The sequence below is a fragment of the Lepidochelys olivacea genome (assembly GCF_965140295.1).
Source record: "Lepidochelys olivacea isolate rLepOli2 genome assembly, chromosome: 17".
Taxonomy (NCBI): domain Eukaryota; kingdom Metazoa; phylum Chordata; order Testudines; family Cheloniidae; genus Lepidochelys; species Lepidochelys olivacea.
Window position 1 is genome coordinate 19641000 of NC_140427.1, and position 16939 is coordinate 19657938.

The 16939-nt window shown below is 51.9% G+C and overlaps 1 protein-coding gene across 1 annotated transcript in view; it reads right to left on the reverse strand.

Moving 5' to 3' along the window:
• The window catches only part of SRRM3 (serine/arginine repetitive matrix 3), a 172093-nt gene that overhangs the window by 87456 nt on the left and 67698 nt on the right, over window positions 1–16939 (reverse strand). Inside the window, exon 3 of the mRNA XM_084650704.1 lies at window positions 3601–3854. Coding sequence (XP_084506830.1) covers window positions 3601–3824 — 224 coding nt within the window. The 5' untranslated portion in view covers window positions 3825–3854. The remainder of the gene's footprint in view (window positions 1–3600; window positions 3855–16939) is intronic.

Below are 16939 nucleotides of genomic sequence, written 5' to 3' on the forward strand. Positions count from 1 at the left end.
TTAGAGACTAACAAATTTATTTGAGCATAAGCTGTTTATCCATGTTTATCCCCCCCACCCCACCCCCCACTGTTCCTCAGATGTCAACTGCTGGAAATGGCCCACCTTGATTATCACTACAAAAGGTCCCCCCCACCTCCGCTCTCCTGCTGGTAATAGCTCACCTTAAGTGCTCACTCTCGTTACAGTGTGTATGGTAACACCCATTGTTTCATGTTCTCTATGTATATAAATCTCCCCACTGTATTTTCCACTGAATGCATCCGATGAAGTGAGCTGTAGCTCACGAAAGCTTATGCTCCAATAAATCTGTTAATCTCTACGGTGCCACAAGTACTCCTTTTCTTTTGTTTCAAACAGGGCTTCTAGTGCAAATCCCCACTTAGGTGGTGAAACCAAGCTAGAAACGAGTTTAGCCAGGAGATCAGAATCCCTGCTGCGGTGATCTGAGAGCAGAACATTGCCCCCGCCCCCGCTGAAGGCTCGAGGACTTCTCTTGGCAGAGATAAACTTTGCAACATAAACCCATGCAACGCACCACCCCATTGTGTACCCAACTCTGGTACCGATGTGCAAGTCCCTTAATAGCCGCATGCCACAATCTTTGCTGCATTTAGCCTCACAGCACCCAGGAGAAGCAAGGCTAGGCTATTACCCCTATGGTACAGACAGGGAAACTGAGGCACAGAGAGATGCCATGACTTACCCAGTCTGTGTCTGAGAAGAGAATTGCACTCAGGTCTAGCTTCTTGCAAGCAATCAAGCAAACCACTGAGCTATCCTTCCACTCATGGAGCATAGGCCCCTCAATGGCTATTAGCTGGGATGGGCAGGGATGGTGTCCCTAGCCTCTGTTTGCCAGAAGTTGGGAATGGGTGACAGGGGATGGATCACTTGATGATGACCTGTTCTGTTCATTCCCTCTGGGGCACCTGGCATTGGCCACTGTCAGAGGACAGGATACTGGGCTAGATGGACCTTTGGTCTGACCCAGTGTGGCCGTTCTTATGTTCTAGTCAATGACTCACTCACAGTACAGGTAACCCGCAATCCTTCTTCACTTCAAACCCATGTTACTCCTGCAGCACTGAATTTCTAACCTGAGTCTTGCCAAAGGCACTGTGAGCACTGGGTGTCAACAAGGATCAAAGCCCAGTTTTCAGAAGAGATTAGGGCCAGATATTCATGCCCACTGGCTCCCACGTGCACCTTCTCTTGAAAATCTGGACCCTACGTGCATGAGGTGTTTGGCCTTTGTTCTCAGTAAGACTTTCTGAGAAAGGCACCCCCTCCTCTCCACCCAAGAAAAGGGAGAAGAAAATTTTAGCAAACAGAGAAAACATGCATTTCTACAGCCCCGTCTCTCAAAAATACCTTCAGGCATTCCAGCGAGCCTTTGCATGGAGACTAAGGACTCCCACCCATATGGAGAATTTAACCCAGACAGGGAACAACTGGGGCTGAAATTTGCATAACTAGACAGTGGAACTCATTGTTACTGGATGCGGCTAAGGCCAAAAACTTAGGAAAAATCAAAGAGGGATGGGATATGGATATGGATAACCAGAATATCCCAAGTTATAACGGTTAATGTTAATATATTTTTGGAAGGGATATTAAACTTCCTGCATCAGGCCTTAAACCAATCTCTAATTATGATGAGACCTTCATGGTGGGGGGGGGGCAGAAATCTGCTATGGTGGGGTTTCCTGCACCTTCCTCTGTGGCATCTGGTGCTGGGCACTGTCTGAGACAAGATCCTGGACAAGATGGATCATGGGTGTGATCCAGTCTGGAGTTTCCTATGTCCCTAATTGACATATGATCACCAAACTCTTTTCCCAATGCAAACCACACCCTCTAGCTTGCCCAGAGCTCGAATGATTAGATACGCACACATGAGCCCTGCTTTGGTTGGGATGCTGTCCTAACTCGGTCAGCTGGGCGTTTCCTCTGGATTCATTCTGGTGGCTGATCTTTGCCTGGGTTCTCCCGTCCCATCTATGCCCTGATGAAAGATACACCTGGGCCATCATGCTGCCAGCCCGTGCACCTGGCATGGGGCCGGGCTTGCTGCAAAGCTCTCTGGACCAGCCTTTGGAGACAGAAAGATGGAGGGGAGGGATAGCTCAGTGGTTTGAGCATTGGCCTGCTAAACCCAGGGTTGTGAGTTCAATCCTTGAGGGGGCCATTTAGGGATCTGGGGCAAAAATTGGGGATTGGTCCTGCTTTGAGCAGGGGGTTGGACCAGATGACCTCCTGAGGTCCCTTCCAACCCTGATATTCTATGATTCTAAGACAGCCTCTCTCCATGTGTGAATGCCCCAGTCTGGCAGCTCCAGACAGCTCTGGGTGTTGTCAGTGCAGATGGCCTCTTGCCTGCCCACCCAGCTGGAGAAATGCCTATGGTGGGAAGACTGTCAGGAAAGGCTGGGAGACAATGACAGATATGGAAAAGAAGGATCGTGTGTGGAAGGGTCATGGGTTACCCTGTGATCAGACAGCGAGAGGGTATTCAGAACCAGGAGGCAGCCACTTGGGCATCTTGTAGCTTCTGAACAGGACAGAAAAACATGGACACATTACGTTTTGGGCTAACGATGCATCTCACTGTCCCTCCGTTTATCTGCCTTCTCTGATCATACTCTGCAGTGCTCTCCCAGGCCTGGGCTAAGTAAGATTTGGCCCCACACCCCCACACAAGGGAGAGAACCCACCGCATGAACCACCCTGCACTCTGCCATTCCAGCCTCTCCTTTGCTTCCTCTGACTGACCACCAGTCTGCACGAACAGGCACAGGGCTGGGAGATCCTGAGTGCGAATCCTGGCTCTGACACCGACCGCTCTGTGCTCTTGGGCTCAGACACTTTGGCCCAGATCCTCAAAGGTCTTGGGGCTCCTAACTTCCATTGAAATCAACAGGCATTAGGTACCTAAGCACCTCGAGGAGCTGAGCCTTTGCCTTGTCAGATAACACAGAGCTGGAATGAGGCAATGGCCAATGTTTCCAACCGGAGGAGCCACAGCTTAGTCTCCAAAATCCATATTTAGCTACAGATTTCAGAAATGCCTCTGGGATGTAGGCACACAAATCCCACTCAAGTCAATAGGACCTTTGCTCCTAACTCACCTGGGCACTTTTGTAAAACCCACCTACATTCAGCCACAGGGGCCTTACTTGAAGCCCCTATTTTTGATCCTTCAGGCCAGTGTCTGTCGAGCACTGGGGATGTATAAAGCACTAGACAGAGGCTACGTCTTTATTACCTGCTCTCAGGCCGTAACGTGAGCAGCCCTGGCCTAGAATGCAGCGTGGCGAGTGGTGGAGAAATCCAGCATGGTCTAGTGGATTGAATATGGGGCTGGGGACTGGGGATTCCCAGGCACTGCCCTGCTGTGGGTGAGGATGGCTAATGACCTGCTCCGGGGTGCGATGTACTGGGTTGCAGTTGGCCTAGCTCCGGTGGCCTCTTAGGACCGTGCAATGCTGGAGAGCAGTGTGCCTAGACTGGAGTGTATGGTGTGGGCTTTGCTAGGGGAGAAACGGTCCCCCCCACCACACTCAGGAAAGCAGCCTCCTCCAGAAGGACATCACTCACCCTTGCTCCTCCATCATCTCCTGCAGCTCCATGCACTTCAGCTCCACCCGCCGCTTCCGCTCATGATCCAGGATCTCCCGGTGAGCCTTCTTCACCAGGCTGGGCTCCACCAGCCGTGACTCCTCCTCTGGCTTGTGCCAGGTGCCGGAGGCGCCGGGTTGGGGAAAGCCATTGGCCGCCTCCTGGGGGGAAGGCATCTTGGCCCCGTTGTTATAGAGGGCCATCCCAGCGTGCGCCCACCAACTCCGCAGCCCCTGCGAGGGAGAGAAACAAATTCATGGTAAGTCATTTCCAGCTTCCCTCTCCCCAACCAGGAGGAAGGAAAAAATATACAGCTGAGCACTAAGCCACTCTGCCTAATTAATACTGACAGCTTAATGGGGGACGAGCTGTTCTAATCTGCTTCTCAGCACTTTGGGGACGGACGCCGGCAGCCAGGCAGGGCAGCTGCCGTTAAGGCAGAGAGAGAAGGAGATTCTAATCCAGGAGGGGTCCTGGAGCCATGGGGATGCAAATGAAAGGACACTGCGCAGTGGGCACAGATCCCATGTCATCCAGCAATAAAAGCATCACGTGAAAGACCCTCCTTCAACAGGGGATCCCATCCCTGGACCAACTGCAGTGAGGTCCAACTTGGACGGCTTTAGAAAGTGAGGCCCTACTCAGCAAAGAGACTGCAGAAATGGCATCTGGGTTCATCGTGTCAACAGGATTTCCAGCTCAAACCTGATCCGTTTACTAGCAAATGCCTGGGATCTGAGAGTCAAGCTGGGTTCTTTTCTTTCTTGCACATCATCACCAGTAATCAAGGTTCTGCTGGCCAAACCATGCCGTCGGTGACATCTATGCAACCCCACTATCTTCCTATTTGCCCTGGATCACAACTCTGCAGCCGCCACCCCCATATCTAAACCAGGATTCCATGTAGGGTTTAACTGGTTGGAACTTTGCCAACAATTCTGCTGCTGATGCCTCAGGAGGGCCAACAGGAATGAAATGTAGCCACAACCCATTTTGGTTCCTCAAGCCAGCAGATCCGACTGATGCACACAAGGAAGCAGGTCTCTGGAACGAGGAGGTGTCACTTAATATAGCCCCTCATTAGAGGAGAGCTGCATTTCAAATAGCACCACAAGACCATGGTCACCTACCCCTGGAAAATCTAAGAAGAGCTGACCCAGCTGGGATTCAAATCTGTATTCACAGTAAGGCAACCCACGTGCTTATCACTGTAGCCAGATTTATAATGTGGCTCTTCTGTCTCCCTGTGGGGGCTGGACCGTGCACTATTGCCTAAGAGCTACAGAGCTGGTTGTTAAGATCACATAGCAGCGGCTCTCGCTTTTCGAGCCAGAAGTCCCGGGTTCAGCGCTAACAGACAGCCAGAGCAGGGGGGTGGTTACACACCAGTCAGTCATCCCCTCGGGTAGTGGTGGCATTCAACCTGCTTCAGAACTGCTTCCCCGCATCTTAATTTGATCCTTCCTTTGGTAAAAGGAGTTTGGTCACTGGCTTCAAGGGAAGCCAGATTCAGCCGTCTCCGAGAGCTCTGATACAATTCTACCCTCCTCCCCACCCTCGCCCAAGACATGCAGCTTGAGAAGAGGTCTCTCTGCACTGCTGAACCAAGCCATTCTTTTGATTCCCTGGCGGTAGCAAAGCACCATCAGTCCTTGGGTCATCTTGTTGAACTGGATTATTTCATTAAACACAAGCTCAAAGGGTGCATTTTGCACAAGTCTAGGTGGTTCTATGATGGCCACTTTGCATCCTCACTGCAGGAAAACCCCAGCCGCGCTCCTCAGCTAATGAAAAGGTTTGCGAGAGCTGGGTGTGCTGGGAGGAAAGCCACAGCTACCTGCAAGCTGAGACAACGATTAGGTACCGATAGTGAATTACCAGGCACCCGTGCAGCCTCCAATATCCCTAGAGCCTGTCGATGAAATCTGGCTACTGCATGTCTCTTGGGAAGTAGGTTATGAAATTAAGTACAAAACTTAATTATTCGTATCAGGTTCCCATTGCAAAAAGCCTTGGGGGTGCAGTTTGCATGGCTTAGAAAAAAGGAAGGAACATCTCCTCAGTACAGGGAGCGAGTACCCCATAACCCCCTGCAGGCTCCCCATAGTTAGGAGGACAGAGACAAGGAAACCTGCTGAGCAATCTCAATGCATGAGTTCCAGAGCTGGGACAAAGAGGCTCCCCTCCGGCCCTAGAGTGCGTCAGTCTGGTTTGCGCGTCCACCGCTTTGCAGCAATGCATTGTGGGGAAATTGAGGGCGCTGGCCCGGAACACCTCAGTGTCACCGAGCTGAGCATCTGGCCCACTCAGGCAGATGCATCAGTGGCTCTTGCTGCTGCGCCCTGAGCACCCGGGAGCAGAGAGGAGCCCAGCACAAGCCCCAACTTGTGGCCCACTTTGCCAATGAGCAGAGAGACGCCCACTACTGAGGGGGCGGTTAAACCCCCACTGACTTCAATGGCCGTGGAGTTCTCTCCCCCCACGGCGAATGGTTCTTCTCCTTCAGAGCCTGACCTCGGCTAGACCTTAGGAGCCCACGGCTCTGGCCAGGAGCCCACACTCCAGTCATTTCCTTCCACCCACCGGCACAAGAGGGGAAACCACCCCCTGGAGCCTGGAGGGAGCAACTTCTCCAGGCTGCCTTGGCCAGCCGCTGTATCCCCTGCTTCCTAAGGGAACCTGCATCCGGGCGCCCACCCTGGCAGGCTACTTGGGAACGAATGGGAGTCCTGGTTCGGGTGCCCTGGGGCACACTGGGACTGCCCCGCTGCGAGAGGGTGATCAATGATCAACAGATCCAGGCAGGAAATGGCCAAAACCATTCAGATACCATGCCCTGAGCGCACTGGGGGCCTGCCTAGAGAGGTCAGTAGGGCTCTGCATCTCAGAGATGGCACAGCTGGGCAGGCCAGGCCCAACTCCCCGACTAGCCCAGTGCCCCTTCTCTAGGTGCAGGAGATGCCAGTGCTAACCCCGTTTCCAGCTCCCTTCCCCACCCAAAGGGCACTCTGCGTGGCCTTTTCTCCTTGGCACGGAAATCATACTCGTGGGCACAATTTAGCCCCATACATGTGCCAGTTAAGAACAGATTACGCTAATGGGATCTGCTCCCTCTTTCTGTCTGTTCCCCCACAGAGCTCTGAACTTGTACAGTCATCTCTTTACATATGGGTAACAAACTGAGCCACTTGTCTTTCCGGAGTAGTTAAAGCACCGGTCTGGGATGCCAGAGAACTGGGCACTATTCCCAGCAATGCCACAGAAGCCATTTGTGACCCTGGGCAAGTCACTGCCCTGCTCTGTGCCTCAGTTTCCCCCTTTGTACCAGTGGGGGTCCACGCCTGGGCGCAGGACTGGTATAGGGGGCTGGTGTGTTTCAAGGTGGGGGGAGGTATCCCCTGGGGTTGGTTCCCTCCTTTCAAGGCCCTTGTGCCCTGCCCAGGGGTTGTAAAGCGCCTGGCAGAATGGAGACTGGGGGTGTAATTCACCCCAGGAGTGGGTTCTGGGTCAGGACCACTGGGTTTGGCCTGCAGGCCCTGGCATGCTGCTCCCTGGCAGCGTGGCTCCAGACCATGCACGGGGCACAGGGACAAGTGGCAGCTACGGGGCTCGTTAACTGCTCCAAGTTTTGTTTGCGAAGGGTCAACATCCAGAGCTATTTTAATTCACTCGATCTAATGTACTGCCGGTTGCCAGGCAACGTAGCCGTCTGTTGCGGCCTGTGCGGAAGCTTTTAAGGACCTCGCTGGATGTGGAAGTGTGGGGAGGCTTGGGGGGGGGGGGTTTGAGAAACACGGCTCCGACCCTGTGCAGAAAAAGCCGTCCCCAATGCCCACTGCCTCCCCCCAGCCGCCCCTGCCCATTCGAAGGGGTGGGGGGAGCTCCAGGGCCTTGTGCCCAGAGATGCTGGCTGCCACGGGCACTCTACCAGGGGTAGGCGGGGAGGGCAAGGTGTGGGGGGGCCCGCCTCCACAGGCTCTTATTGCCTATGGACAGCACAGGGCTATGGGAAAGCGCAGCATGAAGCCAAGCTGGACACCACCACAATCTAAACAGACAAAGGTCCGGAAGGGAAGTAGAGGCACAGAATGGAAAAGTGCTTGACCAAGGTCATGCAACACAAGGCAGAGACTCCGGACTAGAGCACAGCTCTCCTAGCTGCCAGCCCTGCGCCGTACCCACTAGCCCCTGCTGCACGTGCTGCCTTGTTGCCCAGGGGCCCTGAAGAAGCCTGGAGCTCCGCCTCCTAAGGGGAATCACTGGGGTGCATACCACCTTTTGGGGGAATTTCCTTAATGGCTCCCAGCATGCATGGGGACCACTGCCCCCACGCCCCGGTGGGCAAAGCGCCTCTGATCACAGCTCTGCGGAGGTGCCCCGTACCATGGTTGGATCCCTACATGTGGAGGCATGAACTGGAGTGGGCCAGATCCACAGCTGGTGTAAATCAGCTTAACCACACCGCTTAGCACTGGGGTCATACCGAAGGCCACCCTTCCTCTTGTGCTCGGAGCCAAGAAAATCTTACCTTGGCCCGTAACTGCTTTGTTGGGCGGATGGAGGCAGACGGAATCCAGCCTAGCTTGTTCTAACTCGACTAGCCAGAATGAAAAGTTTCCTGCTCCTGTATCTCTCGTGAGTGATTCTCGTCTCAAGAAAAGCTTTTATCTAGTTTATTTGATCATCAGATATTAACTCATGCCTGGGATGCTCCTAGAGCCTGGAAAGTGCAGCTGGAGAGGGGAAGCCACAGCAGGTAGCTGAAAATTCAGAGGTTCTCATGCAACACGAGGTGAGAATTAATGGCTTGACTTTTTCAGCAGCTCAGCACGCTGGCTGCATGGCTCTGAAAAAATCTGGCCCTACGTGATCGGCCAGTTGAGTCGACAGCAGAGATGGGAACTGAGTCCACAGCTGCGGGATGGATTAGATGCCCTCTTGAGGTCCCTTCCAGCCCTATGGTTCTACAAGCCACAAGCCTCCTGCGAACCAGCCATGCATTCAGCTCCAAACACCAGGGTCTAGCTCATCCCCTCCTTCTCTCCTCACACACAGTAGCACCCTCCAAAGACCCACATTCACAGGAGACAACAGCTGTTGGATGGAGGACACAGGCGCCTCCGAAACAGCCGGTGGCCTGTGCATTAACTCACGCCTCACGCTTTGATTCCAGGACTGCTGAAAATGACTGGTGAACCCCAGGCCCCAGTTCACATCCGCCTCTCGCACACAGCCGCGGCACTTCTGCTCCCTTCCAGCCCCCTCCTGAAGCCGTTTCCCCTTGGCCGGGCTGGGAAGATGGGCAAGAGGCGCTCATGTCTGGGGAGGCAGTGGAAGTCCGGGCCAGGCTGCTCTGATGAAGATTAATTGCCGGTGAAATGGCCCAGCTGTAACACGGCACCCAACCTGCTTCCAAAATTTCACCTACTGCTGGGGAAAGCAGTTACGCTAATGAGCTAATCACTCATGGGGGAGCAGTACATCCAACCATGTCAGCTTCAGGAAGACCTAGAGGAAGCTTATCTGGGTGATGGCAGCCTCTCACTGGGGCTTGGAGCCAGCCATCTTCTCAGAGCAATTCACTGCAGTTCCAGGGCTACGATCGAGAGAGGGGAAGCATCCCCTGCCCCCACCCCTAAATCTCAGGGGCTCAGGTGCAATCGGATGGTCCCCAGTCATTTGCTGTCCAAGTGGAAAAGCGTACTGGTGTGGTCTGCTGGATAAATGCCCTCAAACAAACATTTTACAGATGGGGAAACTGAGGCACAGAAAGGTTAAGTGACTCAACCAAGGTCACAGAGCGAGGCAGTGGCCAAGAGCCACTAGACTGAAGGAGGCTTAACTCTAACCACTAGATATGCTCCCTGAAACCTTTGATCTCTAACAGCACCTGTTTGGAGTTCACTTACCAGGCAACCCCCTGGTACAAGACATTTACAAGACATTTCTGAGACAGTATTGAGCCCAAGCAAAGCCAGGAGTTCTGCAGGGCACCCCTAAACTCCACGCTGCTACAGTGAATGGGTGAAATACATATGAGCAGGTCCACTGGAGTCTATAGATGCATGCTATTGAGTGACAACTCCAGGAGCTGCCTGGTTTGATCCCCAGGGCAAAGGGATTAAAGGGCCAAGAGATCTTGCTGCATCTGATCCTCCAGACCTTCTGGGAATCGCACGGAGGACCATTTGCCCCTCGGGCTGCAATGCCAAGTGCCTCACAGCCCATCCCTTCTGTCAGCTGATTGTAAACCCACAGAGACACCCCCCCCCCTTCCTTGTAGGCTCTGATGTGACTGCATCAGCCATGGACGCGCCATGGCTCCACTTTTTAGTGCACGGGTCCCATGGGGCCACACCTGCCGCTACTTTGATTCAGACCCTCCCCCAGGTGGAGCTGAAGACTCAGACGGGGGCGTCCCTCCCTCGGGTCCAGCGCTCACTCGGTGCCTCGGCAGGGCACCAGGGATCTGTGCCGAGGGAGGGGCTGTCTCTTTGGGGAGCGTGAGGTCACTGAAGTTCCCATGGCAAGTCTTCTGCCAGTGTGTGTGTGTGGGGGGGGGGTTGCTAAAGGCCCAGTGGGGTCGGCTTTAGGTGCCCCAAGCAAGGCCCCCATCCCGGATATTCCTCCTTTCCCCCGTGAATCCTCTGAGTCTACCCTCCTGCATCTAGTGGAGCGCTGCTCAGGATGGGATGGACGGGAGTGGAACCCCTTCTCCCCCACTCCTTTCGGTCCCATCAGCCCCAGGACCCCTATTGCACGTTTCTGTGCCCCCCAGCCAGCGGCTCGGTCAAATCCCAGCCCTGGTGGTTTCTTTCCACCTGTCCACATTCGCCCTGTGGTTTCCATGAGATACGCTGCCCTTCCTTCCCTGTCCTACACTGTCAGCTGGGGTCGTCGTGCGCTGTTCAGCAGTGGCCAGGCCCCACCCCAGAAGTGGCTACAGCTCGGCTGCTGCTGTTGTATGTATTGCAGCAGCACCTAGCAGCCTCAGCTGGGGTCAGGGGTCAGTGACTTGCCCATGTCACACAACAGGGGCAGGACACCAGCGCTCCTGAATCCCAGCCCACTGCCTTCCCCACTGCACAACAGCCGGCTCAGTCCCCCTCCTAGTTTGGGAAGCACTTAGAGAGGCGAGGCGCTATTCAAGCAAGAGCCATTATTCACCGAGCCCAGTATGGACTGTTAACGGCTGGAAGAGCCTTTGAATAGCCGACGCTGGGGCAGAGGTGAAAAAGGCACACGTGTATGTGTAAGCGATTCTACGCGGGCCACACAGCCGGCTATGAACAGGCTTGGAATTGCCGATCGCTGCTCAGCACTCCTAACCCACAGGGCAATGGTTCCCAGGCCAAAGCGGGTGCCCAGGGTCTCCCTGCAGCCCCACCCTCCTCCCCGGCATCTGGTTTCCATGGGAGAGCAAAAGCCCGTGAGAGAAGAACACCACTTCTGGTTTATCACTCTCTCGCTCCTCCCCTCTTTTCTCTCCTGCTCTTTCACCTTCACGTGTCCCTGTCTCCTTCCTCCACCATCAAATTCCAGTCGTTTTTTTTCCCCCTCCAAAAATAACCAGCAGTGCCCTCAGCCGGAATGAGAAACCTGGGTCTTGGCTAACATTCTCGCAGGCCGAGGAGGAGAGACATAAATACCTTTGGATCCAGGATGCCCTGATTCAATCAGGCCAATGAGAGGCTCAGCCTGGGCATCTATGCAGGTTGTGACATTCTGCATCCACCACCGCGTTAAGCTCAGATCGGACTTTTCCTGGTTTGAAAGTCAAGCTCTTGTCTTCTGGGGAGCAATATCACACTTGTCTTTCCTACCCACAACTCCAGCAGGACCCAGGAAGCAGAGCCGAAGGGCCTTGCCTTGACAGGAGAACGGGGAGTCAGCCTGTACATGCGGATCTAGGCAGCGCTCTCCAGTGATTAGATCCAGGAGTTCTGTGGCCTGATTTTCAAAAGAGCAGCAAGCCCAGCATCTCCTACTGGTGGGTGCTTATTTAGGTGCCTAAATTGAGATTTAGGGCTGTAAACTTTGGGCATCTAGTTTTCCAGATCCCAGCCCTGAGTTCTAGTCCTGGCTCTGCCAGGAGTGATCTTGAACAAGTCAGTGCCTTGCTCTGTGCCTCAGTTTCCCCATCTATACAATGGGGATAATAATACTTAGCCACTTTTTGTAAAATGCTTTGGGATTCTTGGCTGAAAAGCCCTATCTGAGTGCTTCATGCTCACAGGATATATTGTTCTCCTTAATAATCAAATCAAATCTGCGAACGGGGAGTCTTTGCTTTGCCTTTGATGTTCAGTGATTCTTTCTGTTGCCAAAGAAGTCTCCAGAAATGGAGAGGTCTGACATAGCAAATAATCAATGTGATTCTCAGAGGTCAGGTGCTCCGCACTCTCTGCTAATCAAGGCCCCTTTAAGGCATCACAAATCACGCAGTGAAAAATGGAGGCACCTCGCCTCTTTTACAAATCTCGGCTGAAACCCTTTGTGATTCCTTGGGACGGACGCAAGCCCCGTTTGGACAATCCCCAGGGGTCAGCCGTGCAATCCTTAGAGCAGGCCCAGCTCCCTCACTGGGTGTCTACACGGGTCTGAGCTCAGGTGGCTAGTCTGAGCCTCTGGCCTTGCAGCAATGTCCATGCTACGAATGCACTAGCTTGAGCCCTGCTAGCTCATGCCTGTCTACCCAGGGTACTCCTAGCTGCAGTGTAGACATTCCCAGGGATGTCCCCTTATAACCATTTAGCATAGGCACCTCTCTCTCTGTCTCCCCACATCTATCCATCCCTATATCATCTAATCTACCTAACCCAGTGGTTCTCAAAAAGGGGTACGTGTACCCCCGGGGCTATGCAGAGGTCTTCCGGGGGGTACATCAACTCGTCCAGATATTTGCCTAGTTTTACAACAAGCTACATAAAAAGCATTCGTGAAATCAATACACACTAAAATGTCATGCAGACAATGACTTGTTTATACTGCTCGATATACTCTACACTGAAATGTAAGTATGATATTTATATTACAATCGATTTATTTCATAATTACATAGTAAAAATGAGCGAGTCAGCAATTTGTCATGAATAGTGCACATGTTTACGTCTGATTTTGTAAGCAAGTCATTTTTAAGTGAGCTGGAAATTGGGGGGCATGAAAGACAAATCAGACTCCTGAAAGGGGTACAGTGGTCTAGAACAGTTGAGAACCACTGATCTAACTTCTCATGCCACCCCATCACTGTCGGGTCTAGAGACACGATGCTATAAAGTTCTGGGGAATTTTAAATGAGAACACCAGACATTGGCATCTTTCCACAAGTGCAAAAGTCACTTCATTGTCAGCTTGAGTCTTGACATCATCACCTGAAATGCCACATGCTAGGACTTTTCTGCCCTCGCAGCTGGGCTGGGAAGGGCAGAGCTGGCCCTATATCTGTGTAGTGGGAGCTGTCCACAGGGTTGCAGTGCTGAAAGCATCAGAGGAGAACTGAATGGAGGTACCTGCGTTTTAAAGCCAGATGTTATTAGATGTACCTGGTCATGAGAGACCTTGGGATAGCTACTTTCACGGAGGAGACAGGCTCCCCAAACCGGCTGTGTAAGGCCACAGCCTCCTGCTGCCTTCCTTCCTGGGAATTACTTATGAGTTCTCCTGGGACTGAAAGTCACTGCAGCTCGAATGGTTCTGGGACACATGCTAAAGCAAGTGCCAAGCAGCCTTGCACAGTGGTTAGAGAGAGGATCGGGCGTTGGGATGAGTGATGCAAACAGCACCTGTGTTGAAGCTCAGATACACTTGAAATCTGCTCTGGCTGGAGTCTGATCTGTTTGCAAGCCATTGATAGGCCACTCAGGGTCTGTGCCCATAATGTTCAGGGAAGCTGGATAGGGATTTTGGGGTCTCTCTCTGGGTAGCTGAGATCTTGCTGAGTCTTCCCATCACCGAGGTCCTTTGAGTACCAACCGTGGTCCCACGGGACGCATCGCAGGGCTCAGTCCAGCATGGCCAGTACTCCCACTCCTGATGTCACCACCCCAGAGCTGGCTTGTGGGGCACAGCGAGATCCAGCTGGGAAGATCAAACCCCAACCTTTTTATGTTGTTACACTTCAGAGCCTGGGAACCCACACAAAGCTGTTCTGACAAAAACCATTCGTAAGCTGGCTCTGCATGGCACTTGGAAGGGTTCACACAGCTCTGCTCTGGACTCCTGGGTTCTATCTCCTGTACTTACAGGGCCCCCTTTGCCATGGAATATGAGCACCTCACAATCTGTGATGTATCTATCCTCACAACACCCCTGGGAGGCAGGGCAGGGCTGTTATCCCCACTGGACAGATAGACACCAAGGCACAGAGACTAAGTGACTTACCCAAGGCCACGCAGTGACTAAGGAAGTGAACCCAAGTCTTAGGCCGATGCCCTAACCACTAGACCCATTCTTCCTCTGTAGGGCCCGCCTCCGCTACAGGCCCATTGTGTGACTTAGAGCAAGCCACTTAGCCCCTGATTCTGCCAGCACGTAAGCAAATGTTCCATTTACTCACCTGAGCACTGCCATTGAAATCAGTGGGACTTACTCACATGAGAAAAGTTAAGCACATGCCTAGGGCCTCTTTGTGTGACAGTTTCTCCGCCTGTAAAACAGGGGGGATAATACGGAGCCCTTTCAGTTTGTTGAACTGATCGTTTTGAGTCCATTCAACATGAAACTGTATTTCCCTATGGTGCTGCATTGCCTCATGGGAATTGTGGGTCAGGTACCCTGAAGCCCCCTTCTCCACTGCGGAACAGGCTGCCTGGCTGGACTACCTCTCCCATGAAGCAATGAGGTCTTCCCTCTGACTGAGCTGCGTGGTACATCATGGGAGATGAAACTCTTCAGTGGAGAGACCATCTTTTCATTATAGGGTTTTTTTAATAGCATCCAGCACAATGGGGCCCTGATCCCTGCTCTGCAATACAGAAATAAATAATAAAGACATGCTTCAAGGAAGACAAGTGAAAATATGATAATACAGCTGGCCAATTACACAATACTAAACTCTGGGGTCAAAATGTATTCTAAAGCCTGCGTCGAATACGACAGTCGTATTTATTTCATGATTCCATCATGGTGAACCTAAACAGTCGTCTTAACTCTATTGCTTATGCACCGGTGTACGCAATCATTCTAGTGCCAGTCAAGCACTCTCTCTCTCTCTCTATATATATATATTTATATATATTTAAAGAGCTAGAGGAAAAAGAGGGTACTTGAAAAAATAATTCATTCCCTAACGAGAGTTCCTCAGCTCTGCTTCCCAGTGCAGTCCCTGGGAAAAGTCCCCTCAATCCATCTACACTTCAAGCATCCAGGCTATGATTTGGATATGCTGAAAGTAGGTGCAGTTGGATATGAGCTCCTCCTAGAAAATTAGGGGCTGGCAGTCAGAGCATGGGCTAGTGGCAAGGTAATTTCCCCTAGATGGGCAGTAATCAGATTTGACCTCTGATTTCAGGATATGATTATCTCCAAATAGGAAATAACCATCAGCAGAATAGCCAGCTCTTTCTGTTCTATGTCGGCTCCCCATGACCAGCTCATCACCATTTCATCAGTAGCTCGCAAAGACAGTCAGGATCATTATCCCCCCATAGAGGCTGATCCATGAACCGTTATTATTATTACAATAGGACTCAGAGGCCACCGTCAGGATTAGATAAATATACTGACGCATGCAGAGAAGCAAGTTCTCTTCATGTACCAGTATCTGTATGCCTGCATCTGTAATTTTCACTCCATGCATCTGAAGAAGTGGATTTTGTACCTGTGAAAGCTTATGCCTAAATAAATCTGTTAGTCTTTAAGGTGCCACCGGACTCCTTGTTGTTTCTGTGGATACAGACTAACACGGCTACCCCGATACTTGACAAAAATCCATGAAATTTTGCTTCCATAGAACTTTGTGATAGCGAAATTCTTCTTACAGTGCATTGCTAGGCAAGCAGCCTGACCAGCAGCACACTGAACCCCAGAGATGAACACAGGATAGATAGATAGATAGATAGATAGATAGATAGATAGATAGATAGATAGATAGATAGATAGATAGATAGATAGATAGATAGATGTCCACCGTCTGATTGAAGTCAATGGGTCTTGTCACTGATGATGCAAAGCTTTGTAGAGACGCCAGATGCTTCTGGCGTTTCTCTAGGTGGGTTCCCCACCCCCACCTCCCATTCAGATGCCTCTCTGGGAGCCTCGTTCCGATCTCATTGGTACTTGTGTAAATCAGAAGTAAACTCACTGAAGCCAATGCAGTTACACTGGTGGTGTAAAACCACAGTCAGCGAGATCAGCACCTGGCCCTTTTGTATGTTAGTGGGACCATCTTGTCCCGTTTGCTCCCTTGAATTCAAGGGGACAGTCAAGCCTGGGGGCGTGCATAGCGGAATGGGGGGGAAGTGCTGATGCAGGGGTGTTTCTGGGGCGAGCCGCTGGGGAGCGAGAGGGAACCGGTGTGGTTGTGAGGGAGAACAGGATTCGGGAAAGAGAGGAGGAGCATTAATAGAGACAGAAAGAGAGAAAGTGAGAAAAGAAAAAAGAGAAAATGAAAGAGGGAAAAAGAGGCATGAATGAGAGACAATAGAAATGTGAAGGTGAAAGAAAGAGTGACCAAGAGACAAAGAACCCACCCCCACTCCAAACATACATGCCTCAACAGAGTCCACTTTCCGAGGCAATATTTCGATGCACTCAGATTCAGAGACAAGAGGGACGCCCTATCGCCAAGTGAATACAAATCAGCCACTTGCAGCCAGGTCCTGCTGCGTGTGTTGCTAATTCCCTGAAGCCCACCTGCTTTCCCTGCAGTTGTATGGAACACGGGAAGAGTCTCCACTGGCTCAGATTTACCTCCCAGCGACTCTGAAACTTACCAACCTGCCCAAATCCCTCTAATTGCGGAAACATCGCTTGGATCCCAACCACCAGATGTCCTACCTGTCCCCATACATTTTAATCTGTCAAGGTGACATGGGAATACATTTCCCATCTGTATTTTGTCATGTTTTACCCAGCGGCCATTGGTACAGTCAGCCCTCCTGAAAGCCTGTGCAATGTTATTTGTGCAAGTATCACCGAATCATTTCACAGACGGATGAAATCGTGCTCCCTGGGTATGCGGCTTGCCCAGGTAATCTATCCTCAAACAGGAAAAGGTGGGCAAGCTTTGACTTGAATCCTGATGAGACTCCTGGAGTCAGATCCACTAAGGCCCTGATTCAGCGAAGCATGTGCTTAAGTGTTTTGCTGAATAGGGATG